The sequence below is a fragment of the Colobus angolensis genome, unplaced genomic scaffold (assembly GCF_000951035.1).
Source record: "Colobus angolensis palliatus isolate OR3802 unplaced genomic scaffold, Cang.pa_1.0 Scaffold207, whole genome shotgun sequence".
Classification (NCBI taxonomy): Eukaryota; Metazoa; Chordata; class Mammalia; order Primates; family Cercopithecidae; genus Colobus; species Colobus angolensis.
Window position 1 is genome coordinate 6,004,370 of NW_012115233.1, and position 25,609 is coordinate 6,029,978.

At 52.7% G+C, this 25,609-nt stretch overlaps 1 protein-coding gene across 1 annotated transcript in view; it reads right to left on the reverse strand.

The window, feature by feature from the left end:
- Positions 1–2,326: 2,326 nt before the first annotated feature.
- Positions 2,327–25,609, reverse strand: part of SLC38A8 (solute carrier family 38, member 8) — a 33,236-nt gene continuing 9,953 nt past the window's right edge. Inside the window, exons 4-10 of the mRNA XM_011942184.1 lie at positions 24,449–24,550; positions 22,031–22,088; positions 15,519–15,633; positions 10,061–10,208; positions 9,441–9,649; positions 5,686–5,737; positions 2,327–2,534 (exon numbers count right to left, since the gene is read on the reverse strand). Of these exons, the coding sequence (XP_011797574.1) occupies positions 2,441–2,534; positions 5,686–5,737; positions 9,441–9,649; positions 10,061–10,208; positions 15,519–15,633; positions 22,031–22,088; positions 24,449–24,550 (778 nt within the window). The 3' untranslated portion in view covers positions 2,327–2,440. The remainder of the gene's footprint in view (positions 2,535–5,685; positions 5,738–9,440; positions 9,650–10,060; positions 10,209–15,518; positions 15,634–22,030; positions 22,089–24,448; positions 24,551–25,609) is intronic.

The following is a 25,609-nucleotide window of genomic DNA, read 5'->3' on the forward strand; positions in this document are numbered from 1 at the left end:
TTCCCAAGGCTATGAGAGAGCAAATGGCAGAGCCAGTGTTCAAAACCAACCGTCCAACTCCAAAGCCACTTCACACACAGTCTTTGATGGCATGAACTTCACCCCGCCTCACTTTGATATCTCAGGACTCTCCATAAATAGTACTAGCACAGCCCCAGCCTTCCTGGCCAGGGCCACAGAGCCTGACAGAAGCAGACAGGTATAAATAAGAAATGAATGACTATTCAGCCTCACCTCTCACTACAGGGTGATAAATTCTCCATTACAGCAATCTGGGCTCAGTGCAGTGGCTCACGCCTGTGATTACAACACTCTGGGAGGCCGAGGTAGGAGGACTGCTTGAGGCCAGGAGTTCATGACCAGCCTCGGCAAACAGAGTAAGACCCTGACTCTACAAAAAAATATACAAAAATTAGCTGGGCACGGTGGTCCCAGCTACATGCCTATGGTCCCAGCTACTCAGGAGGCTGAAGCAGGAGGATGGCTTGAGCCTGGGAGTTGGAGGCTGCAGTGAACCGTGATAGTGCCACCACTGCACTGTAGCCTGAGTAACACAGTGAGACCCTCTCCCCGCAAAAAAAATAAATAAATAAAAATAAGGCCTGGCACAGTGGCTTACACCTGTAATCCCAGTACTTTGGGAGGCTGAGGCAGGTAGATCACCTGAGGTCAGGAGTTCGACACCAGCCTGGTCAACATGGCAAAACCCCATCTCTACTAAAAATACAAAAATTAGCCGAGTGTGGTTGTGGGTGCATATAATCCCAGGCTGAGGCAGGAGAATTGCTTGAACCCAGGAGGGAGACATTGCAGTGAGCCGAGATCGCGCCACTGCACTCCAGCCTGGCGACAGAGTGAGACTCCGTCAAAAAATGAAAGTAAAAACAGAGCAATCTGCCCGCACATGTTCCAATTCCCAAGGCCCTTGCCTGGGAAGATGCTGTGGCCCTTGAACATAGGGTCTGACAGGTCACGGTGAGGTTGGTCAGACATTGAAGAAGGGTCCTGGGTACCCTCCCAACACCCCCACAGGGTCAGAGTCTACACCTGCAGCCACACTTCCCCCATCCCCCAGCAGCCAGGCTACAGGAGCCCCAGGGCCAGGCACCTATTCCCACCCCCTGCCCCCCAACTCTGGTGTGTCTCCTCAGCGTGGCATGTAGAGTGGGAAAGGAAAAGAATTTAACCCCAAATGAGTTCTGATCTAATCTCTGTACCTTGCAGTACATGCAGCCTGGAATTTTCCAAGCCTCAGTTGCCTAACCTGTAAAATGGGCACGTCTAGAAACATTATGCTAGGTCAAAGGAGGCACACAAAAAGGCCCATGTACATGTGAGGCTGTTCAGAGAGGGTGCCTGTAACAGGCAAACCCAGAGACTGAGCGCAGCTGCACGGATGCTGGGAGCGGAGGGAGGGACAAATGGGGGGTGACTGGTAATGGGCACTGAGTTTCTTCTGAGGGTGATAAAAACGGACTAGAATTAGTGGGACAGCTACACAGCTCTGTGAGCACACTAAAAACCACTGGGTCGTACACTTTAAAGAAGTGCGTCCTTATGGTATACACCTTCCATCTCAATTTTGAAAATTCATGCATGGGGATAAGCTGAAAAAAAATACGAACCAGTCATCGCCAGCCTTGCACCGTCACGTACATCATACCACGTGACAGCAGGAAGGGCCTGGCCTACTGGCTACCCTGAGGAAGGCATCCTCAGGTGTCAGTCCCACCCTCCCCTGACTCTGGCCCTGCTGGCTTCTAGGACATCCCAAGGCAGAGAAGCGTGACCTGAATTGAATCTAGCAACCGGGGCCTGTGCAGGGTCAATGCCAGGGAAGACACAAAGGAGCAGCTGGGTCTCTGCCTCTCTGTGTCCTGCCCTTTTATTATTTTTTTAAATTATTGTTGAGATGGAATATCACTCTGTCTCCCAGGCTAGAGGGCAGTGGCACAATCTCAGCTCATTACAACCTCCATCTTCTCAGGTTCAAACGATTCTCCTGCCTCAGCTTCCTGAGTAGCTGGGATTACAGGCGCCCCCCACCACACCCAGCTAATTTTTTTGTGTTTTTAGTAGAGATGGGGTTTCACTATGTTAGCCAGGGTGGTCTCGATCTCTTGACCTTGTGATCCACCCACCTCGGCCTCCCAAAGTGCTGGGATTACAGGCGTGAGCCACCGCGCCCGGCCTCATCTGTTATTTTAAGCCACCAGAATGCGGTTGTGGTCACTTATCACAGCGGCCGTAAGAACCTACCTCACCTTTGTACCAGAAACCCTTCGAACCAGCAGAGCCCAACCAGCAGCCCGAGGAGGCAGAGGCATCAGTCTCTCCAGTATCTTTATGATGAGAAATGACATCGGTCTCCCAGCCGCACACAGCAGCCACGTGGGGTCAGCCTCCGGAGGGCCCCTTCCTGCCCGGCACTGGCTGCCCATCAAAACATCTCCCAGACCGCTGCCACCGTGCTCTGCCCAAAGATGAAGGTGCCAACCAGCACAGAGACCACTCCCCAGACCTCCAAGCAGCACCTGCCAAATCAATAAACCCATGTCAGCGCTTTTCTGGATTACTGCACAAATAAGCCATGCACACATAGAAAATTCACTATGTAAAGCCCAGTATGGGGTCATCAATTTGGAAAAAAGAAAAATTCAGAATATTCCCAGTTACCTGTAGGGATGGGCTTCCAAGACAATGGGAAGCAAAGTGCAAAGTACCTAGGCAATTTTTTTTTTTTTTTTTTGGAGGTAGAGTCTCCTTCTGTTGCCTAGGCTGGAGCGCAGCAGCATGATCTCAGCTTACTACAACCTGGGCCTCCTGGGTTCAAGCAGTTCTTCTGCCTCAGCCTCCCGAATAACTGGGACTACAGGCACACACCATGACACCGGGTCAATTTTTGTATTTTTAGTAGAGATGGAGTTTCACCATGTTTGCTAGGCTGGTCTCGAACTTCTGACTTCAAGTGATTCGCCCTCCTCGGCTTCCCAGAGTGCTGGAATTACAGGTGGGAGCCACCATTCCTGGCCCCAGGCAATTTTTAAAAGCCCTCCGATCCCACCTGTTATTTCATAACCCATTTCTCCCCAGTATTTTATCAAATAAAAAGACATGGGGGCCAGGCACGGTGGCACACACCTATAATCCCAGCACTTTGGGAGGCTGAGGCGGATGGATGCACCTGAGGTCATGAGTTCAAGACCAGCCTGGCCAACATGGTGAAACCCCATCTCTACTAAAAATAGATATAAAAAATTAGCCAGGCATGGTGGCAGGCACCTGTATTCCCAGCTACTTGGGAGACTGAGGCAGGAGAATTGCTTGAGCCTAGGAGGCAGAGGTTGCAGTGAGCCGAGATTGCACCACTGCACTCCAGCCTGGAGGACAGAGCAAGACTCCATCTCAAAAAAAGAAAAAGACATGGAGAGAGGGGAGACACTGCTTTGAAAGTCCCCCCACCCTCCTCCCTTTCTGCTCCTCAGCCTCTGATGAAACCCCACGAAAGTGAAGGAGAAAACACAAGCTCTAAGTCACACACCATCTCAAAGGGGTAGGGGACGAGGATGCAGGAGGCAGAGGTGGCTGGGACTGGCAGCCACCGAGGCCACATTTGTGAGCTTCGTAATGTAACCAGAGATGGGGTAGACAAGAAGGTCAGAGCGATAACAAGATTCCCACAAAATAGCAGAGCCGCCAGAAATATTTCTGGCCCCATTAACAAAGGCCAGAAAGATGGGCTGTCATGGAAAGAATATTTCTAACCAAGCAGCATCTCAGCACGGCTGTTCAGTGCCATAAACATCCATTCATCTGTGCCGGCACTGTGAGGCCAATGTGCCCGTGAGCTGCGGCACTCCTGGAACAGTGCCGATGTATTAGAAGGACCTAAAGCAGTTTTAGCAACAAAAATATCTTGAAAGCTCATCAGTAAAAGCTGTTGTGAGCTCAGATCAAGGGAGAAAACAAAAAGCACGAAGACTCCGAAGAGCGCTCCAGGGAATGAGCAGCTTAGCGGGCTGCCAGACATTGGGAGGCTAGTTCTAAACCCAAGGTAGGTTTAGAAACATCCAGAAAAACTGCTCTCAATCCAGAAGAAACCAGGCCAGGCCTGCTCCTTTGCAAAAAGGAGCCCAAGCTTGGGCTCAATGGGGCTAGAGGGACGGGGGCTATAGAGGAACAGACCTACAGCTGGGCCCCAAGTTCACAGTTGCTGTCACTTAACATTATCTGTGGTGGGGTGAAGGGTGGCCCCCACAATTCATGTCCACCTGGAACCTGTGCTGGCGAGCGTATCTGGAAACTGGGTTTTGCAGATGTAATTAAGTGAAAGATCTTGACAGAAGATGCAACCTAGATTTAGGGTGACCCTAAATCCAATAGTAGGTATCCTTATAAAAGAACGGCAGGCAGGTGTGGTGGTGGGCGTCTGTGGGCCCAGCTACTCGGGAGGCTGAGGCAGGAAGATCGCTTGAGCCCAGGACGTTGAGGCTGTAGTGAGCCATGATTACACCACTGCACTCCAGCCTGAGCAACAGAGCAAGACTCTGTCTCAAAACATAAAACAAATAAAAGCAGAGGGATATTTGAGACCCGGAAACACAGGGAGAAAGCTAGGTAAAGACAGAGGCAGAGACTGGAGTGATGGAGCCACAGGCCAAGGAGCACCTGGCGCCAGCAGAAGCTGAGGAGCCTTCAGAGTCCAGCCCTGCCAACACCTTGATTTCACACTCCTGGCTCCAGAACTGGGAAAAAAATCATTTCTGTTGCCTTAAGCCTCCCCACTAGGTCCCAATTTGTGGTAATTTGTTACAATGACCCCAGAAAACTAATACCTCATCTCTTTACCTGTCTCAGCCTCAGTTTCCACATCTGTGGAATGGGAGGGAGTCACCCGCACCCTCAGGCTCCCCAGGGGCGGCTGAGAAAGAGCCCATCATTCACGTGCACGTCATCCTCCTTTTCAGTGGGTCAGACTCAGCTGCTCAGCGGCAAAGCACAGAGGCTCAGTTGTGTCTGGTCCACAGGCCCGCTCAGGGATAAATATTTGTCACATAAAGGAAAGATCTAAATTCTCTGGTCTCAACAGCACTGTATGCCAGGCAGGTGGGTTAGCACGGGGTCTGGGAGCCAGGGGCCTGAGTTACATTCTAGTTCTGTCCTCACTAGCCTCCTGGCCCGCCTCCTCATCTGTAGGATGGAGACATCTAGGTATGGTGGGGAGGTGAATATGAGAAAGGACCTAGCACAGTGCCTAGCAGAGGAGCCTCGGAACGGCAGCCCACTGCTGTGATAGAACATGTTGTTCTGCTGTCCGGCCGGCCATGGGGCCTCTCTAACTCAGTCTGCACCCTGATCCTGCCCTGGGTCCGAGCCAGGTAGCAAAGGAGGGTACAGATGCACCACTGGGTGCTTCCAGAGGCTGGATCCCAACTACATGAAATCCCAACTACAGACCCTCAAAGCAGAAGGGAAAGCCCTTGCAGGACCTGGCATCACTGGCCTGGGCTCCTGTCCTGGCTCAGATGCCCTCACAGTGGGTGGACAGAGACTCTTCCTGTGGCCTGCAGGTTTCTCATCTGCAGGATGCGAAGGATGGGAAATAGGATGTCCAGGGTCCCCTGAAGCATTCTTACTCTGATCCGGGGCACGCCCAGGTTGCCACCTCATCGTAGGGACACTTACTTGACTCTTGGTCCTATAGGCTCGATGCCCATTGCGCAGATGAGGCACAAACCTGCAAAAAAGACAGGGTCACCCTCAGCTCTTCGTTATCAAACCCAAAGCAACAAAGAGGTCCCGAGAGAAGTCCTCAGGGACCCAGGAGGCCAGCAAGGCCTCTGCCCAACCAGGTGCCCCTGGCTCAGGCCCCCTGGAGAGGCAACGCAGTGGAACTGGAAGTACCGGGCTGAAGTCTCAGCTCAACATGCCCTAGGGACTCAGCCAGAGGTCTGGCAACAACCGGCTTCCCAGAGCCCCGTCTTTCAGGCAACCTTGACAACATGCCCTCCACAGCAGCGTCTGTGAGGAGATGGTGAGAGTCCATGCCTGATGCCCAGGAAGGGCTCAGCAACTGGCAGCTACCATCATTATTATTTTTTTTTTGAGACGGAGTCTCACTCTGTCACCAGGCTGGAGTGCAGTGGCACCATCTCAGCTCACTGCAACCTCCACCTCCCAGGTTCAAACAATTCTCATGCCTCAGCCTCCTGAGTAGCTGGGACTACAGGCACGTGCCACCACGCCCAGCTAATATTTGTTTTTTTAGTAGAGACGGGGTTTCACTATGTTGGCCAGGATGGTCTCAACCTCGACCTCGTGATCAGCCCGCCTCAGCCTCTCAAACTGCTGGGATTACAGGCGTGAGCCACCGCACCCAACCTTTTTTTCTTTTTCTTTTTAATAGGTCTGCTAGAATTCAGGGCCATGTAGCTCAAGCTAAGGTTCCCAAAGGATCCTCTCTTATCCCAAACCTGTCCTGGGCAGTCCTTCCCAGCACAGGAAACAGCCAGTGCTACAACTGGCCACCTGATCACAGAACCAGAACTTAATCCAGCAGCCCAGACCAGGGACTGTGAGGGAGGAGCCACGTGGCCACACCCTCACCTCTGAGAAGTTCCACCCAGAGCTGGAGTGAGGAGCAGTGTGGCCACACCCTCAGCCCTGAAAGCCCCGCCCAGAACCTGAGGGAGGGGCTGTGTGACCACACTCTCTCCTCTGAAAGCCCCACCCAGAGCTGAGGGAGGAAGTGCATGGCCACACCCCTCATCTCTGAAAGCTCCAAAGCCTGAGGGAGGAGCTGTGCGGCCACACCCCTCACCTATGAAAGCTCCACCCCAAGCCCGAGGGAGAAGCCACATAGCCACACCCCTCATCTCTGAAAGCCTCACCCAGAGCCTGAGTGAGGAGCTGCATGGCCACACCCTCACCTCTGAAAGTCCAGCCCACAACTGAGGGAGGAGCCGTCATCAATGAAAGCTTCGTCCAGAGCGTGCAGGAGCAGGTTTATGGCTACACCCCTCACCTCTGAAAGCCCTGCCGAGTCGAGGAAGGAGCTTTGTAGCCACACCCTCACCTCTGAAAGCTCCACCCCAAGCCCAAGGGAGAATCCACGTGGCCACACCCTTCATTTCTCTGAAAGCTCCACCCAGAAGCTGAGGGAGGAGCCACATGGCCACACCCCTCACCTCTGAGAGCTTCCTGCAGAGCCAGGAGCAGAGTGGGTGGCTGTTCTCCTCCCCTCCCTTCACTTCTGCAGTTTTTATCCCTTAATCCCAGTAGACCCCAATTTACAGGAGCTGGGCAGGTACAGTTAGATTCTCAAGGGACTGTATCAAAGACAACCCCTGAGTCTTAACTCAGCTGCTAAGAACCCGCTTTTCATATTCCACACATTAGTTGGCCTCTCTGATAACCAAAGTTTCTCTGTAGCCCTCAATTCTTCCATCCCCCACCTCCGGACTATTGACAAAGTTGTCACCACCCGCTTACCTGGGACCCTGAACAATGTTTCATTTCATTTCATTTCATTCCCTCATTCGAGTTTTGGAAAACCTCTAAGAGCCTCTCCTGTGCTTTCTGTAAGTTTCACCAATGGGCATCTACTTCTTGTCTGTTTGACATAAGGGCTGCATTAGGGTACTGGGGATACCTGGCTAAGGGTCCCCAAGCTCAGTGTCTCCTTGACGGGGTCCCTCTCACGGCTGAATCACAGGGTCCACTCACAGAACATGCACTGAGAGACCCACAACTGTGTACTCAGTATTTGCTGTGCGTGGGGCCCTGTAACAGCCCCCAGTGCGGATCTGGGGTCTCTATTCTGGGCTCCAGCGGGCCACTACAGTGTTCTCTCTTCCTCTGGAAGAAGCATCCCTCCAGCCTCTGCTTGCTGGCTTCCCCTCAGATAACGCTTGGGCTGTTCTGAATTGGAACAGCTCTCCATCGCACACTAACTTTGGGAAGGTTTCCTAAGAAACCATCCTTCGCAGAAACCGTGTTTGCCTCCAGGGCCTGGGGGCAGGAGGGGAGGGAGCCTTCGCAGGGTGCCTTGAGCCACGTGACTTTCACATGTATTTTTTTTTTTTTTTTTTTTGAGACAGTCTGGCTCTGTCGCCCAGAGGGCAGTGGCCGGATCCCAGCTCACTGCAAGCTCCGCCTCCCGGGTTTACGCCATTCTCCTGCCTCAGCCTCCCGAGTAGCTGGGACTACAGGCGCCCGCCACCTCGCCCGGCTAGTTTCTTGTATTTTTTGGTAGAGACGGGGTTTCACCGTGTTAGCCAGGATGGTCTCGATCTCCTGACCTCGTGATCCGCCCGTCTCGGCCTCCCAAAGTGCTGGGATTACAGGCTTGAGCCACCACGCCTGGCCGATTTTCTTTTTTAATAAAACAAAATCCTTTACCAGGAGGTACCAGCAGTAGCATGGACAGAGCTGTATGATTGACCCTCAGCTCTGCTGAACCCCCCATGGGGAGTTCAGGGCCTCGGTCTTCCCATCTATGAAATGGGATAATAAAAGTTCCTCTGTCAAGGATGTCCATCAGAAGCTGTATTAGTCTGCTTGCGTGCTGCTAATAAAGACCTACCAGGGACTAGGTAATGGTTTGTTTTTGGTTTTTTTTTTTTTTTTTTTTGAGATGGAGTTTCACTTTTGTTGCCTAGGCTGGTGTGCAGTGGCACAATCTTGGCTCACCACAACCTCTGCCTCCCAGGTTCAAGTGATGCTCCTGCCTAAGCCTCCCGAGTAGCTGGGATTACAGACATGCGCCACCATGGATGGCTCATTGTGTATTTTCAGTAGAGAAAGGGTTTCTCCATGTTGGTCAGGCTGGTCTCGAACTCCTGAGCTCAGGTGATCTGCCTGCCTCAGCCTCCCAAACTGCTGGGATTACAGGTGTGAGCCACTGTGCCCGGCCAGAGGCTAGGTAGTTTATAAAGGAAAGAGGTTTAATTGACTCACAGTTCCACATGGCTGGGGAGGCCTCACAATCACGGTGAAAGGCGAATAAGGAGCAAAGTCACGTCTTACATGGTGGCAGGCAAGAGAGCTTGCGTGGGGGAAGTCCCATTTATAAAACCATCGGATCTCATGAGACTTATTCACTACCACCAGAACAGTAGGGGTGGAACCACCCCCATGATTCAACTATCTCCACCTTGCCCTGCCCTTCACAGATGGGGATTATCACAGTGCAAGGTGAGACTTGGGTGGGAATACAGCCAAACCGTATCAGGAGCTACTGAGATGTTCAATGAGTGAGGGAAGGTGTGTAAAGCCCAAGCCCTGTGGCTGGCTCAATAAACAGGGCACCTACGTGGGGCCTTAATCTACCCATATGTGGCTCCCACCTTCCAGAACCTTGACCTCCAACACAGGGAGCCCCCACAGAGATGAGCAGGGAAGAACGAGTGGGCAGAAAGCCTGGAAAGCAGGGGCCTCACCTGGGAAGATGAAGATGAAGAAGGAACTGATGCCTCCGATGATGCTGACGATCTCGCTGAGGTCGGGCATAAACAGCACCATGGAGAGCGTCACGGTGACCCACAGGACAGTCAGCGGCATCCGGACCCACAGCCCTGAGGGGTCCGCCAGGGCCCTGGGCCCCCATCCCCGCAAGCAGCTTCTCCTCCAGAAGTCCTGCATCACCGACCTGGAGGCCACGCCCAACACAGACAATGGGCATCCCAGGGGCACAGCCTCCACCTGCCAGCTGCTCCCCCAGTCCTCCAGGAGTCCCCCCCCACACACCTGCCAGGGCTCCTGTGCCACAGTCAGGCGTTAATTCCCCAGGAGATCTTGCCAACCCTCAGGGGTTCGGCCACCATCAGGTAGCCCACGGGCAGGGGATCAAGCATGTGTTTCGAGTTCCAGTCCTGGCTGTGACAGACCCTCACGGGGTGACTTTGGGCAATCTACCTAAATCCTCTGTGCCTGTTTCCTCCTCTCTGCAACTGGAGACGATGGTAGTCCCACAGCCATGTAACCCACACCTGGCACATGCTCAATCACAGCACACGTCAGCAGACCATGCTGAACGGTGCCCCCCCACTGAGCCCCTCACCTCCCCAGGAAGAGCACGATGGGGTAGACAGTTACGATGGAGACAGCAAAAAGGACCCGGGCCACAATGATGACCATGTCATTGCCTGGGTAGGACATCAAGATGTCAGCAGAAACTTCTGTCCCAAAGGTCAGGAAGCCATAAACTCCTGAAGGTGGGAAAGGACGGAAGCCAGAGAGTAGATTAGGAAAATGCTGCCCCCCGCCCCCACCAACAGACGGATAGTGCCCGGCTTTACCACCTAAGATTTTCCTTAGGAGCTGACGGAAGGTTCTGGAAGGGATAGCCCAAAGCTTTCCTGTCCTAAGCCTATACATGACTCTGCTCCACGGATTCGAAACTCCTGCAGACAAATCCGCCACTTGTCCTTCTTTCAAATCGCTCAGAGCTGGTGCACAGAGCTTACCCATCGCACGTGTGCTGACTAGAAGCACAGAACACTCTGAAAAATACAAACACACCTCCCATGCCCTGTCCATCTCACTCCTACGACATCTAAAGAAAGCAGCTAGCTGCACACATTTCCAAATGGGGAAAACCAAGAGCCAGGGCGTCAATGAATGCCTAGAATCACACAGCTAGTTTTCGTGGACTGAGGACTACAGCGCCAGTCCCTTTGCCCCAACAGAGTGATGCTGCTCCCATCACCCCGGGTTGCCTGCCCTATCCTGAGACATCTGCCTCTGACTAACAGCCATGTCCCTTTCACCTCTCTGCAAGCCCTTTCTGAGAGGTCCCATGGCCCTGGCAGTGAGAACATGTGCAGGTGACACTGAATGAGAGTCTCACCCAGGGACTACAGACTAATGGGACCTCCTCTGCTGGGGAGGGAGTCACCCAGCAAGTTTCCTGGGTAACCACAGTATCTTAGTCCATTTTCTGTTGCTTACAACAGAATACCTGAAACTGGGCATCTCATAAAGAAAATAAATTTACTTGCTATAGTTACGAAGGCTGAGAAGTCCAAGACTGAGTGACCACACTGGGAAGGCCTTCTTGCCAATGGGGACTGTCTTCAGAGTTCCGAGGTGGCACAGGGCATTGCACAGCAAGGAGGGTGAGCTCTGACTCAGCCTTCATTCCCTCTTCTTATAAAGCCACCAGTGCCATGTCCATGATAACCCATCAGTCCATTCACCCATTAATCCGTTAAGTCCCTGCCCCATGCCTGCCTCTTACGTGAGCTCTTCAGCTGGACCTAGAAACTAAAATCGACACCAGAGAGACAATCAGATCAACGGGAGAAAAGCCTACAGATCTTGTTAACTTTCCATGTACACGGGCTCTTAACAGAGTGATGTCTGAAGAAGCGGCCAAAATGAGATGCTTTTATACTTTTTAGACAAAGAATAAATCTGACAAGGAATAACAGGCCACAGGGGATCTGGTCAGGGGCAGTGAATTTCTAGGGGTGTCACTAGGAGATATATGGGGTGGGTATAAAACTAGCAGAAGCTAAGGGCTAGTTCAGTAAGTGGATTTATTCAGGTCCATTGCAGCCAGACATCCCCCTTCCAGTGATGACGACTATTTTCTCTTGCTGGTATGGGGAAGGGGCCCCTCCCAGAGGAATTTTTATGGTTTGATTCCTGCAGAAAAAGTCAAGTCAGCTAGTTCTTTCTGAAACTACAATTTCTCTCATATATACGTGTATATATGTATACGTGTGTATATGTTTATGTGTGTGTGTGTGTGTATATATATAATTTTTTTTTTTTTTGAGATGACGTCTCACTCTGTCATCCAGGCTGCATTGCAGTGGCACAATCTCAACTCACTGCAACCTCCACGTCCGACGTTCAAGCGATTCTCCTGCCTCAGCCTCCTGAGCAGCCAGGATTACAGGCACGTGTCACCATGCTCTGCTAAATTTTGTATCTTTAGGAGAAACGGGGTTTCACTGCGTCAGCTAGGATGGTCTTGATCTCCTGACCTTGTGATCCACCTGCCTCAGCCTCCCACAGTGCTGGGATTACAAGCATGAGCCACCATGCCAGGCCTCCGATATTTTTAACCCAAAATAATAAATGTACCAGTGTGGCATACTGGCAGATGGCGCGTCCTTCAACCCTTCACCACAAACGGATTAATCTGTTCATGAGAGCGGCACTCTTGTGACTCCACAGCTTCTTAAAGGCCTCACCTCTTGATACTGCCATACTGGCAATTAAATTTCAACATGAGTTTTGGAGGGGACAAAGAATCAAATCACAGCATTCTTTCCCTGGTCCCCAAAACTCATATCCTCCTCACAGATAAATACCCCATAGTTATTCCAACCCCATGGCCCCAAAGTCTTCATTTGCTCCAGCACCAACTCAGAGGTCCAAACTCCAGAGTCTGGTCTGTGAGCCTGTGAAATCAAAAGCAATCTACTTCCAAGACAGAATGGCAGTGCAGGCAAAAGAAACATTCTCATCCCAGAAGAGAGACCAAGGCCAAAGGAAAGGAGTAAAGGCTCCAAGCAACTCTGAAACCCAGCAGGGCAGACGCTCAAGCTTCAAGCTGGAGGATCATCTGTTTTGACACCATGTGCCACCCCCTGGACACACTAGGGCAACTCCACTCCTACGGCTTTGCCAGGTACAGCCCATGTGTCTGTTCACAGGGGTTGGCACTTGATGCCTGAAGCTTTTGCAGGCAGGTGTTGCACATTGCTGCTAACTTCGCGGTTTGTAGCCCCAGCGGCGGTTCACAACTCCACTAGGCATTGCCCTGGCACAGATGCTCTACAGTAGCACCAACTTGCGTTTCCACTTGGCACTGCCCTCATGGGGGCTCTGTAGAGTGGCTCTGTGGCTGTGACAAGTCTCTGCCTGGACCCCTACGCTTTCCACAACATCCTTTTGTTTTGTTTTGAGATAGGGTCTTGCCCTGTCACCCAAGCTGCAGGGCAGTGGCACCATCACAGCTCATTCCAGCCTTGACCTCCAGGGCTCAAGTGATCCTCCCGCCTCAGCCTCCTGAGTAGCTCGAACTACAGGCTCACACCACCATGTTCTGCTAATTAAAAAAAAAAAAAATCTTTGTAGAGACAGGGTCTCACTACATTGGCCAGGCTGGTCTTGAATTCCTGGCCTCAAGCAGTCCTCTCACCTCAGCCTCCCAAAATCCTGGGATTACAGGCATGAGCCACCACACCTGGCCTGAACAACATCTTTTGAAATCTGGGCAGAGGCTGCCAAGCTTCTATAGCTCTGTCTGCCAGGCTGCAGAATTAGCGCCACATGGATCCTGCCAAGGTTTACCACTTATACCTTCTGGGGCTGCGGCACGAGCCAGACCAGGGGCCATTTGAGCCAAGGCTGGTGCAGCAAGGAACCTTGTGCCAGGGTCCAGGGAGCAGAGACATGAGGGCACCTAGAATAGCCTCTGGAGGCACCCTGGGTCTGTCCCCAAAACCATCCCGCCCTGGAGGCCCCTGAGCTTGTGACGGGAGGGGCAGCCTCTAAGATCTCTGAAATGCCTTCAGGGTCTTTCTTCCATTCTCTAGATAATCCTTTCTCTCTGTACTAATCTCCTTAGCAAAGGTCTCAGGGCCATAACCTTCGTTTCCTATCCAGAACCCGCGCTGCACTCTACACGGCCAGGCTGAAAGAGTTCCAGATCTTGCTGCTTAGCTTCTCTTTTGATGATCAGTTCCATCTTCAAGTCATTTTTTGCCTGTCCCAGCATAACGTGAGCAGCTAAGAACAGCCATGCAGCCTCCTGAATGCTCTGCTACTTGTTGTCTCTTCTGCCAGGTACCCTAGTTCATCGTTTTTTGCCGGGGGAGACCGAGTCTCCTTCTCGTTGCCCAGGCTGGAGTGCAGTGGCACGATCTTGGCTCACTGCAACCTCCACCTCCCAGATTCAAGTGATTCTCCTGCCTCAACTTCCCGAGTAGCTGGGATTCCGCCACCATGCCCAACTAATTTTTTGTATTTTTCATAGAAATGGGGTTTTACCATGTTGGACAGGTTGATCTCAAAATCCTGACCTCAAGTGATCCACCTGCCTCGGCCTCCCGAAGTGCTGGGATGACAGGCGTAAGCCGCGGCACCCGGCCAGTTCATCCCGTTCAAGTTCAGCCTTCCACAAAGCCCTCGGGCATGCACACAGTTCAGCCAAGTTATTCACCAGTTTCTAACAGGTCTGGCCTTTACTGCAGCTTCCAAACCCTTGTTCCTTGGTTCCGTGTGAAACCTCCTCAGAATAGCCTTTACTATCCATATTCCCATAACTAGCTACAGCATCTAAAAAGTTCCAGATGTTCCCTAGTCTTGTCTCTAAGCCCTCACCAGAATCTAGGCTTTTTCTAGCCTGCTCCTCTGAATTCTTCCAGCCTACACTCATTGCCCAGCTCCAAAGCCACTTCCACGTTCCAGGTAGTCAATCATCAACTCTTTATACCAATTTTCTGTCTTAGTCTATTTTTTGTTGGTTACAACAGAATGCCTGAAACTGAGTAATTTATAAAGAAAGGAATTTTATATTTTTACAGTTATGGAGGTTGAGAAGTCCAAGATCAAGAGACTGCATCTGGTGAGAGCCTTCTTGCTGGGGGGGACTTTGCAGAGCCCTGATGTAGCACGCAGGGTGTCACATGGCGAGGAGGCTGAGCGTGTGAGCCCAGGTCTCTCTTCCTCTTCTTACAAAGCCACCAGCCCCACTCCCATGATAACCTATTAATCCATTAATCCATGAATAGATTCATCTGTTCATGAGGGCAGAGGCCTCATGCCCCAATCCCCTCTTGAAGGCCCCACCTCTCAATGCTACATCGGGGATTAAATTTCAACGTGAGTTTTAAAGAGGATAAATATTCAAACCATAGCACACAGGAGTCCAAGTCTGCCTGACAGACCCACTGCAGCCCAAGAGCTTCCTAGATTGGAGGATACAATGTGAATGAAAAAAAGACTGGAGTGAAGGGGCCAACCAGAAGCCAGCTGTGCCAGGGACCTGGGTCTGTGCTTCCGACGCACTGTATGACCTCGGGTGTCACAGCCCCTCTCCGAGGCACACTTTCCTCACCTTTAAAGACCCTCTGCCTCCCACACACAGTTTGTGAGCACCTGAGTCCACTGTACCCACAAACGTTTTGTAAACCACCACCCAGATGTTACAATGCAATGACCGACAGCAGTCAATATCCTTTGAACAGCAGGCAGCAGGGCTGGGGTGTGGTGTGTAAGAGCAGGGGCTGTGGAGATGGCTAGGCTGGAGTTCAGGTCTCAGCTTTGCACATCTAACTGTGAAACCCTGAACAAGTTCTGGAGGCCCTCTGAGCCTCAGCTCCCTCATCTATGAAATGGGGGCTTTTCCTATGGACACTAAGGATTAAATGAGTCCAGGGGCTCAAAACGTGGAGTACTGGGCCTGGCACGTGGTAAACTCTCTAGAGAGATTCTCACCGTTACTCCCTTTTCTGCTGTCACTCCCCACCCTCTGCAGGGTTGCCTGGGAAGGGCCTTACCAGTCAGTGAGTAGATGAGGCAGCAGGCCAGCAAGGACAGCACAGAGACCAGGGCCCAGTGGGAGAGGCTCCGCTTGTGCATGCTACAGTAGATGGAGACGGCAGCTTCGTGACACTGCAAGACAGAGGGCGGCTCAGCAGGATGCTGGCATCCACCGGAACCAGAGATGCGAAAAAGCACTCACATCCAAAAGGTGGGAAATGTGGGATATGAGGAGGTTTCTCTTCAAATAGCCTGATCAATCCTTTCTTCTTTAATTCACAGTACACCCCCACCCTTTTCCCTTTTTTTCTTCCTTCCTTTGTTACATGCCCAAACATGCCACAGTACCAGGTGTTATCAATACCAGCTCACATTCCTTTTTTTTTTCCCTTTAAAAAAAAAAAAAAAACACTAGCTCTCTAGCTCATTACAAACACCTCTTCCCCTTTCCCCTCTCCTCCTTACCTGCCCACCTTATACTTAAAAAAGTTCCAATGTCTAACCAACCGAGACTGGTTTAGATTGTGCGGCTCAACCCCAGCCAGTGGGAAAAGCATACAGGGGCAGGACTTGCGTCAGGAAGAAAGGCTCTCGCACCCCTTTGTTCAGGTGTGCTCTCATGGCTACCGGCCAAGAAAAAGCATCCCTCTGCACCAAAGTAAAATCACTTTGCTAAGAATCCTTTGAGGCCGGGCGCGGTGGCTCACACCTGTCATCCCAGCACTTTGGGAGGCCAAAGGGGGCAGATCACTTGAGGTCAGGAGTTCGAGACCAGCCTGACCAACATGGCAAAACTCCATCTCTAAAAATACAAAAATTAAGCCGGGCATGGTGGCAAGCACCTCTAATCCCAGCTCGGGAGGCTGAGGCAGGTGAATCGCTGGAATCCGGGAGGCAGAGGTTGCAGTGAGCCAAGATCGGGCCACTGCACTCCAGCCTGAAAGACAGAGACTATGTCTCAAAAGAAAAAGCAGTCGACAGCAGAGAATGTTTCCGTTAATGGATGCAAAGTTCAAGTTACAAGATGAATGATTCTACACCAGGATTTCTCAGCCTTGGCACGATTGGTGTCCAGTGTGGGATAACTCCTGGCAGCCGCCCTGTGTGATTGGGGGCGGGGGTGTCTTGTGCAGTGTCCCTGGCCGGGACCTACTGGATGCCAGTAGCAGCCCCCCTTCCCCCAAGTTGTGACAACCCAAAATGTCTCCAGACATGGCCAAATGTTCCCTGGGGGTATAACCAACTCACATGAAACCCACTCTGTGGTGCTAGAAGGCAGGATGGTGGTTTGGGTAGGGTGGGTGCTACTGACTAGAAAAGGTCATGAAGGGGGTCCCGGGTGCTTGACCATGTCACACGGGTGCACACATACTTACAATCTACATACTGTATATGTGACATGCCATATTGGGGTTAGAATTTTTTTTAGTAGAGATGGGTTCTTACTGCATTGCCCAGGCTGGTCTCAAACTCCTGAGCTCAAGCAACCCTCCTGCCTTGGCCTCCCTAAGTGCTGAGATTTCAGGTGTCAGCCACCACGCCCAACAGGGATAAGAATTTTAAATGCAGGAGGGAGCCGGGGCTCATGCCTGTAATCTCAGCACTTTGGGTATGCCAAGGAGGGTGGATCACCTGAGGTCTGGAGTTGGAAACCAGCCTGTCCAACAAGGTGAAATCCTATCTCTACTGAAAGTATAAAAATTAGGTGTGGTGGCACACGCCTGTAATCCCAACTATTTGGGAGGCTAAGGCAGGAGAGTAGCTGGAGCCTGGGAGGCAGAGTCTGACAGAATGGAGTGAAGTGGTGCCATCTTGGCTCACTGCAACCTCCGCCTCCTGGGCTCAAAGGACTCTCCTGCCTCAGCCTCCGGGGTAGCTGGGATTACAGGCATGCCCAGCTAATTTTTTATATTTTTGGTAGAGACAGGGTTTCACCATGTTGTCCAGGCTGGTCTCATACTCCTGACCTCAAGTGATCCTCCCACCTCAGCCTCCCAAAGTGCTGGGATTACAGGCGTGAGCCACCAAGCCCAGCGCAATAATTTTTAATGCAAAACATACACAGTCAATGCCAAGAGCCCATGAGTCACGCGGATTCGTTTCTTTGGGTGGGATGTGGACACTGGTGATTCATGAACAGCCAAGGGAACACTGATGTATAGCCAGGGCTGCGCAGGGAGGCTCTGCTCTGTCCAGACACACCGGGTGGGGAGGCTGCTTCATCCAGACACACTGGTGGGTTTGGTGTTCTTCCCAGGCTCCCAGGGCTGGTTCCCACCATCACACCCACTCACTCAGTCCTGGTTAAAACCAAACGTGCCAAGGCCTCGCTCCTGCCCACCCTGCAGGGATCCTATGCAAGGAGCTCAGATTGGCTGGGTCTCCCCTCCCTGCCTCAGGGCCTTTGCCTATGCTGGTCCCTCTGGCAGGATTTTCTCCTAGTCCAGCCAGCTCCTCCACACCCTCCCGGGGAGGCCTCCCAAGTGGGCTGGTTTCCTCTCTCACATGGCCATGTCTTCAACATAAGCAGGCTTTTCGTTTTGTCTGCTCAGCATCTCTCAATCACACAACAGCAACGACCACGTCTGCCTTGCTCAGGGCTCTGAACTTGGGCCAGGATCGGAGCCTGCACCCCGCTGAATGAACACTCCAGGGGTTACCCACCTACCCATCCTGTGAGCCCACCAGGCCTCCCTCCACCCAGCCCCGCTCTCTGTCACTCTACTCGGTGCAAGTGAGCAAAGCCAAGGAAACAAGCCCAGCACAGCCATCCTCCCACTCCCAGGACACATTCTGTAGATGTAGGAGTGCACAGTGGCCTCCTCCCTCCGGCTTCCAGCCCCCACTGAGCACACCCCTTCCACTGACCTCAGGCGCCGTGCACCCCTGCTTTCCGCCCCCAGGTTTCCCTGACCTACGGGAGGGCTCCACCAGCAGTGGGGACTCAACACCTCTGGGACTCTGCAGATCAACCCTCTGCCTCCTGTACCCCCACAGCACTTGTGGGGCTCACCCCACACACTCAGGTCAGCCCTGTGGACCTGGAGCCCCTTTCCTGTTCCTAAAGGGGCACCAGCACCTCAGCCCCATCCCAGGCTCTGCCTTCAGGGCACTACAGGTGCCCCGAGGTGGGGGATCCCGGAACCGCAGCTCTGCATACAGGGGCACAGCTGAGTCCAGTGTAAGGGAGAAGACAGTCAGCAGTGCCAGACAGGCTGGTGGGCAGGAGGGCGCCTCCTTTTCTCCCCATTTGACTCCCCAGTTGGGTTTCTACTGGTGTTTTTTGTTGTTTTTTATTTGAGACAGAGTCTTGCTCTGTAGCCCAGGCTGGAGTGCAGTGGCATCATCTTGGCTCACGGCAACCTCCACCCCCTGGGTTCAAGGGATTCTGAATCCGCCTCCCAAGTAGCTGGGATGACAGGCCCGCGCCAGCACGCCCAGCTAATTTTTGTATTTTTTGTTCAGATGGGGTTTCACCATGTTGGCCAGGCTGGTCTTGAACTCCTGACCTCAGGTGATCCACCAGCCTCAGCCTCTTAAAGTCCTGGGATTACAGGCATGAGCCACCGTGCCCGGCCTCCATTGGTTTTATAAAGGGAAGCAGAGCAGGCCTGCTGAGGGCGGGCGGCACCCAGGAGGTGGTGGCAGCATGCAGACACTCATTGCTCGGTGATGGAGACAGATGGGAAGACGACACAGTGGCCAAGAAGTGGACCCCACCCAGATGTCCATCAAAGGACACAGGGATAAAGCACAGCTTATCCACACCACGGAACGTTATTTGACCCCACGAGGGTGGCTACAACATGGACGAATCTCACCAACACAGTGGGGAGGGAAGCCTGTCATTAAAGGCCACAGTGGGATTCCATTCCTAGGAGAGGGCCATTGTAGGCAAATCCAGAGACAGGAAGCACAAGAGCTGTGGGCAGGGGTGGAGAATGGAGAGCGACTGACGGCGATGGGTTTCTTCTGGGGGCAACAGAAAGGTTCTCAATTGACTGTGGTGATGGTGGCACAGCTCTGAATATACTAAAATCCATTGCATTGTACACTTCAGAAAGGTGAATGGCATGGTATGTGCATTCTATCTTAATAAAAATGTTTTTTAAGACCACAAAAACCAGCCGGGCACAGTGGTTCACGCTTGTAATCCCAGCACTTTGGGAGGCTGAGGTGGGCGGATCACAAGGTCAAGAGATCGAGACCAGCCTGGCTAACGTGGTGAAACCCTACCTCTACCAAAAATACAAATTAGCTGGACATGGTGGCAGGTGCCTGTAGTTCCAGCTACTCAAGAGGCTGAGGCAGGAGAATCACTTTAACCCAGGAGGCGGAGGTTGCAGTGAGTCAAGATCGCGCCACTGCACTCCAGCCTGGGCAACAAAGCGAGAGTCTGTCACAAAAGAGAAAAAAAACCACCAGAAGTCCTGGCATAGCCGCATTGGCCGGGGGTGGACACAACCCCCTGCTCCTGAGTCCCCTCTCACAGACTGGACAGGCCTGGGGCGGGGGTGCCCCATTGCCAAATGTGTTTGGGCGGGGATGCTGTGTTTGAGTCAGATCAGAGTTCCTGATGACAGTATGTGACCATCCCTTCCCTGCAGCCCTCTCCAGCCTCACCCCCTTTTCCCAGCACCTTCACCTACATTTATTCTCCCCCGCTTCAGATCCTGGTAGCCCCCACCTCTAGCCTGAGCCCCCACTCCCACTCCTTCAATTCCCATCCTTCCCACCTCTTCATCTCGGCATCTCGTGTCCCTGGAAACGCAGCCCAGGCCTGGTTGCTAGGAGAATCGGATGAGGGCTGGAGGCAAAGGTGAGGGGCACCGCTTGCCAGCATCGGGGAGGCGGCCCCAGCGTGGGTCTGCCGCACCATATGGTGCTTGGGCACAGAGAGGGGTTGTTAAACTCAGTCCAGACAAACAGTTGACAGCAAAATCAGTTCTTTAGATCTTTCAAAATATTGGGCATGCAAGAAGCAATGTGAGAAATCCACGGAAGTAGCTTGCTGAGGCCCTGAAGCAGCACGCTGACTTATTACGAGGAAGAGAAATGAAAATCTTTCAGGATTTTTTTTTTTTTTTCCTAAAAAGGGTTCTCAAAGAAAAGGCAAGATGAAGAACAGAAGCAGAGCTCACTGATGATCAAGGGAAGAGAAGAGCTCAATGGCTACAAAGCTGAGATCCAGTGGTAAACCCTGGACGCATCTCCCTGTGGACTTGATTTTACTTTGGAATGCTTTTGTTGTTGCTGGTAGTAGGCAGTGGATAGATGATTGTTTTTAGGAGATAGAGGTAAATCTTCCCTAAAATAAGCAACGTGGCCAGGCATGGTGGCTCATGCCTATAATCTTAGCGCTCTGGGAGGCCGAGATGGGCAGATTGCTTGAGGTCAGGAGTTCGAGACCAGCCTGACTGACCAACATAGTGAAAACCCCCTCTGTACTAAAAATACCAAAAAAAATTAGCTGGGCATGGTGGCGCACACCTGTAGTTCCAGCTACTTGGGAGGCTGAGGCAAAAGAATTGCTTGAACCTGGGCGGCGGAGGTTGCAGTGAGCTGAGATCCACTGCACTCCAGCCTGGGCAACAAGAGTGAGACTACCACTCAAAAAAGAAAAACAGACAGAAAAAGCCAATGGAAGAGCAGTGTCTGCTGCCACCTACTAGGAGGGCTAGGGGTACCCATGACAGCCCAGAAGCAGGGGACTGAGCCCAGGCCCGCCGCCACCCTGCCGTCCCCCATCCCTGGCCACCTTTCCCCCAGCACCATGCCACAGAGCCCTCTGCACGTCTCTCTCCAGCTGTGCCTGGGGTCTGCTCACATCGGCGGCCCACCTGTGCTGTCCTCTCTACCTGGGGTGTGCTCCCAGCCACCTGGCTGCTGCTCATCTATCCTTCAAGATCCCTTTCAAACCCTACCACCTTGAGCGGACACCTCTGACTCTGCCCCTCTGCCAGGATTCTACACATATAGCCTCGTCCTCCCTCCCATGATATTCTATTAAAAATTCTGTATTCCTGTCCCCTTCCCCTCTCTAATCAGCTACCTCTACACCTTCCAGCTCCTCTACCCTGTGACCCTCAAAGAGGCAGGATCTTTCCTGCCCAAGGCCCTGGGCAGAGTCCACCTGGGTAAAACTGTCCTGCCAGAGTTAAGTAGGCAGCTCTAGGCCTCCAGGCCTCAGGTCTGATTAGAGTCCTGTGGGGGTTCTGCAGAGGAAGGGACAGGTCCCAGGTCCCCACACTCTACCTGAGACCCAATAAACATGATGCTGCTTTTGGCCATCAGTGGGGGCCGGATTCCCAAGTTCAAGGCAATTCCCACCTCCATGAACCCAGAAACCAACCCACCCTCGTGGTCTCCAAAGACAGCCTGGAGACCACAGGTAGGCAGCAGAGAGCCCACTGTATCCTAGAAGTCCCAAACGCCTCCCTAACAGAGAAACCAAGGCTTCCCAAGGGAGCAGAGAGTCACCCACAGCCTCTGCAAATGCCACAGTCTTCAACACAGATGCTCAAATTACCTGAAACCCGAAGCAGATGGTGGGGAAGACACTGAACACAGAGGTCCAGGAGGCAGGGCTGCAAACAGACAAGAACAGGAGGTTATTAAAGAAGGGTCACACCCAGAACAACCTGCGGCTACAAGGGTGAATTTTAAAGGATGCTGGGAACATGGAACAGAGCATGGCTGCAAGTTGTATTTTTAACGACTGTGTCCATGACCAGGCTTTTGGGAATGGAAAAGGATGCTGGCTAAATGCTGCACTTTCTAAATACGTCTTTGCTGACATTTGGTAACATGACATTTTCCATGTGGGCAGAATTCGGGCAGGGAAACAGCAATAGGAACTTCCAACTTCCCTCTTGAAGGCTGCTGGCTCCCAGTGCGGTGTGGTAATGGGGGGTGCCCACAGCATCCATGCAATGATCCCAAATAGCACAAGGATGGTTTGAGCTCCGTCCAAGCCACCTAAGAGGACAGAGGTCTGCATGGGGAGAACCTCTAGGTCCAGCCTCTTGGGATCCCCGCCTGGTTCCCAGCTTCCTTTGACAGGCTTTCTAGGTGTAATTATTGAAAGTAAGATGAGGTCATGCTGGATTAGGGGGGGCCTGAATCCAATGCCTGCCGCCCCAATTGGAAGGGAAAACAAATACATGGAAAGAACACAGTGTGAGGATGAAGGCCGAGACCCAGTGATGCGTCTATCAGCCAATGAACACAGATCGCTTCAGCCCCCAGAAGTGGGAAGAGGCAGGAAAGATCCGCCCCTGGAGCCTTCAGAGGGAGCATGGCCACACTTTGATTCTGGACTTCTAGGCACCAGAAGTGAGGGAAATTTCTGTTATTTTAAGCCACCGAGTATGTGGTCACTTGTCACAGCAGCCCTTGGACCCTCACATATCCTAACTCACCACCTCCTGTTTTTACCAGGGCCTCCTCATCCCCCCGACCTGCCTGTGCTAAAGTATCACCAGCTCAGTGTACAGATCTCAGCCCTCACAGCCTTGAACGCCGTCTCTGGGCCAGTGTCAGCCACGTTTCTCCTGCCAGCCCGGACCTCTCTCCCTGAACTTCAGACACACAGACCTGCCCAGCTGCTTGACTTCCCTCTTAGACGTCTCAAGGTCTACCTCAGACGTCTCAAGCTCCACCTTGACTGTTCCAGCCTGAGCTGCTCCCAGGGACCCGCCCTTCTCAGTCCTCTCTAATCCAGAAACAGCATCCCCTCCCTTCCCATTGTTCAAGCTGAGAGCTCCAAGTTACCTTGACTTTCTTCTCTTACTCACCGTCCAACCCACCAGCAGCACTGGCTACAGAATTCATAGGGCCAGGTGCAAAAGGAACATGTGGGGACCTTTGTTGGACAATGATTAAGAATTTTAAGACGGCGACAGCAGAGGGTTACACTGAGCATGGGGCCTGGGTGACTGCAGGGGTCCCACACCCACGAGCCAGCCCTGCCACTGGGAAATCTGATCTCAAGCACATCCAGAGTCTGACTATTCCTCATGGCCTCCTCTGAAGCCACCAGGTCTGGGACCCGGGATCTAGGCAGGGGCTTCCTACTTGGTCTCTGCTGCTGCCCCTGGCTCCCAAAGACCACAGAACAGCCAGCGTGAGCCTTTTTAATTTTTTTTTTTTTTTTTTTTTTGGACAGAGTCCTGCTCTGTTGCCCAGGCTGGAGTGCAGTGGTATGATCTTGGCTCACTGCAAACTCTGCCTCCTGGTTCAAGCAATTCTCCTGCCTCAGCCTCCTGAGCAGCTGAGATTCCAGGTGCGCACCACCACACCCGGCTACATTTTGTGTTTTTAAGTAGAGACAAGGTTTCACCATATTGGCAAGGTTGGTTTTGAACTCCTGACCTCAAGTGATCCACCTGCCTCAGCCTTGCAAAGTGCTGGGATTACAAGTATGAGCCACCACACCCTGCCCAGAGTGACCATTTTTAAAAATAGGTCATGTCACATCCAAAACGCTGCCAAGTCTCCCAACTCATCCAGAGCAAAACCAAACTCCTTCCTGTGGCTCTGAATCCCTACACGACATCCCCGTCCATGCTCTCTGCCCTTGCTCTGGCTGGCTTGGCCACACCGGCCCCCTCACTGTTCCCCTGCGCCGGCACTTGCAGCTGGCTGGCTGCCAGGTTATGTTGTGGGGACAAGTCTGCAACAGCCTATGACCCCAAGGCTGCCGCAGCCTTTGGCGGTTTTGCGTCCCTTGGCCCGTCCCGGTCATCACTAGCCATAGCCAGGTCCCTGCAGCAGAAGGAAAGTGGCCCTCCCTTGCCTTCACTGCATCAGAGACGGAAAGAACTGCATGGAAGGAGCCCAGGCTCTGCAGTGAGCCACGAGATGCTCCTCCTCCAAGACTCCCCTGGAAGACTCCCCTGCCATGCCTCCCCACAGAGGCTGCCGGAAGCTGTTCCCTCATACTTACCTCAGTGAAGGACCGGACTCGCGCACAAGGCCCTGGGGCCAGAGGTAGTACTGCACGGTGATGACCAGGGCCAGGTAACAGGCAGCCAGGGTGCCTAGGATGCTAACACACAGTGACCATATGAGGGACTGCGCAGTGGGTGACATGTGCGGTTGATGCATGGGGACAGATGGCGGGATCTGAATCCCAGCTCCACCCTTGACAATGAGGTACTGGCCAAGCTCTCCACCTCTGCCTCCCTGTCCTCATCTGTACAGGGTGCGCGTGGGGCAGGGCTGGTCTGGGGTCCAGGGGTCAAACGTATAGAGGTTTTTGTTGTTGTTGTTTTGAGACAGAGTCTCACTCTGTCGCCCAGGCTGGAATGCAGTGGCACGATCTCGGCTCAGTGCAAACTCTGCCTCCCAGGTTCAAGCAATTCTCCTGAGTCAGCCTATGGAGTAGCTGGGATTACAGGTGTCTACCACCATACCTGGCTAATTTTTGTATTTTTAGTAGAGATAGACTTTCACCATGCTGGTCAGGCTAGTTTCAAACTGCTGACCTTAGGTGATCCACCCACCTCAGCCTCCTAAAGTGTTGGAATTACAGGTGTGACACCGGGCCCAAATATATAGAATTCTCAATGGCACCCAGCGCTCTTGGGGATGGCAGCTATAGTATTGTTTCCTTCCCACCAACAAAAGCTAACCAGCCACTCAGCCTGAGGCCTAAGGCAGGACGCCAGCAGGCCTGGTCACACTTGAGAGGGCACAAGCCCCCCTGGCTTGGCTCGAGTGGGACGGGAGCCTTGCAGGGTAGAGGCCTGGGGGAGGCTCCAGTTTGGTGCCTGCTGTTTCTACACGATGTCTATTGTTCATACACAACAGGGGAGAGGCAGGCGGCAGAAAGGGATGGATACTGTTGCCAAGCTTTGTTTCTTCAAAAGTACACAGAGCCTTGACCTCAAAAAAAGAAAACCGTGTGTGTGTGTGTGTGTGTGTGTGTGTGTGTGTGTGTGTGTGTGTGTGTCTGCGCGCACACGCGCGTGGTTGGGGGAACGAGGGAGTGTGTTCACGCGCGTGGTTGGGGGAACGAGGGAGTGTGTGCACGCGCGTGGTTGGGGGAACGAGGGAGTGTGTGCACGCGCGTGGTTGGGGGAACGAGTGTGTGCACGCAGAGGGG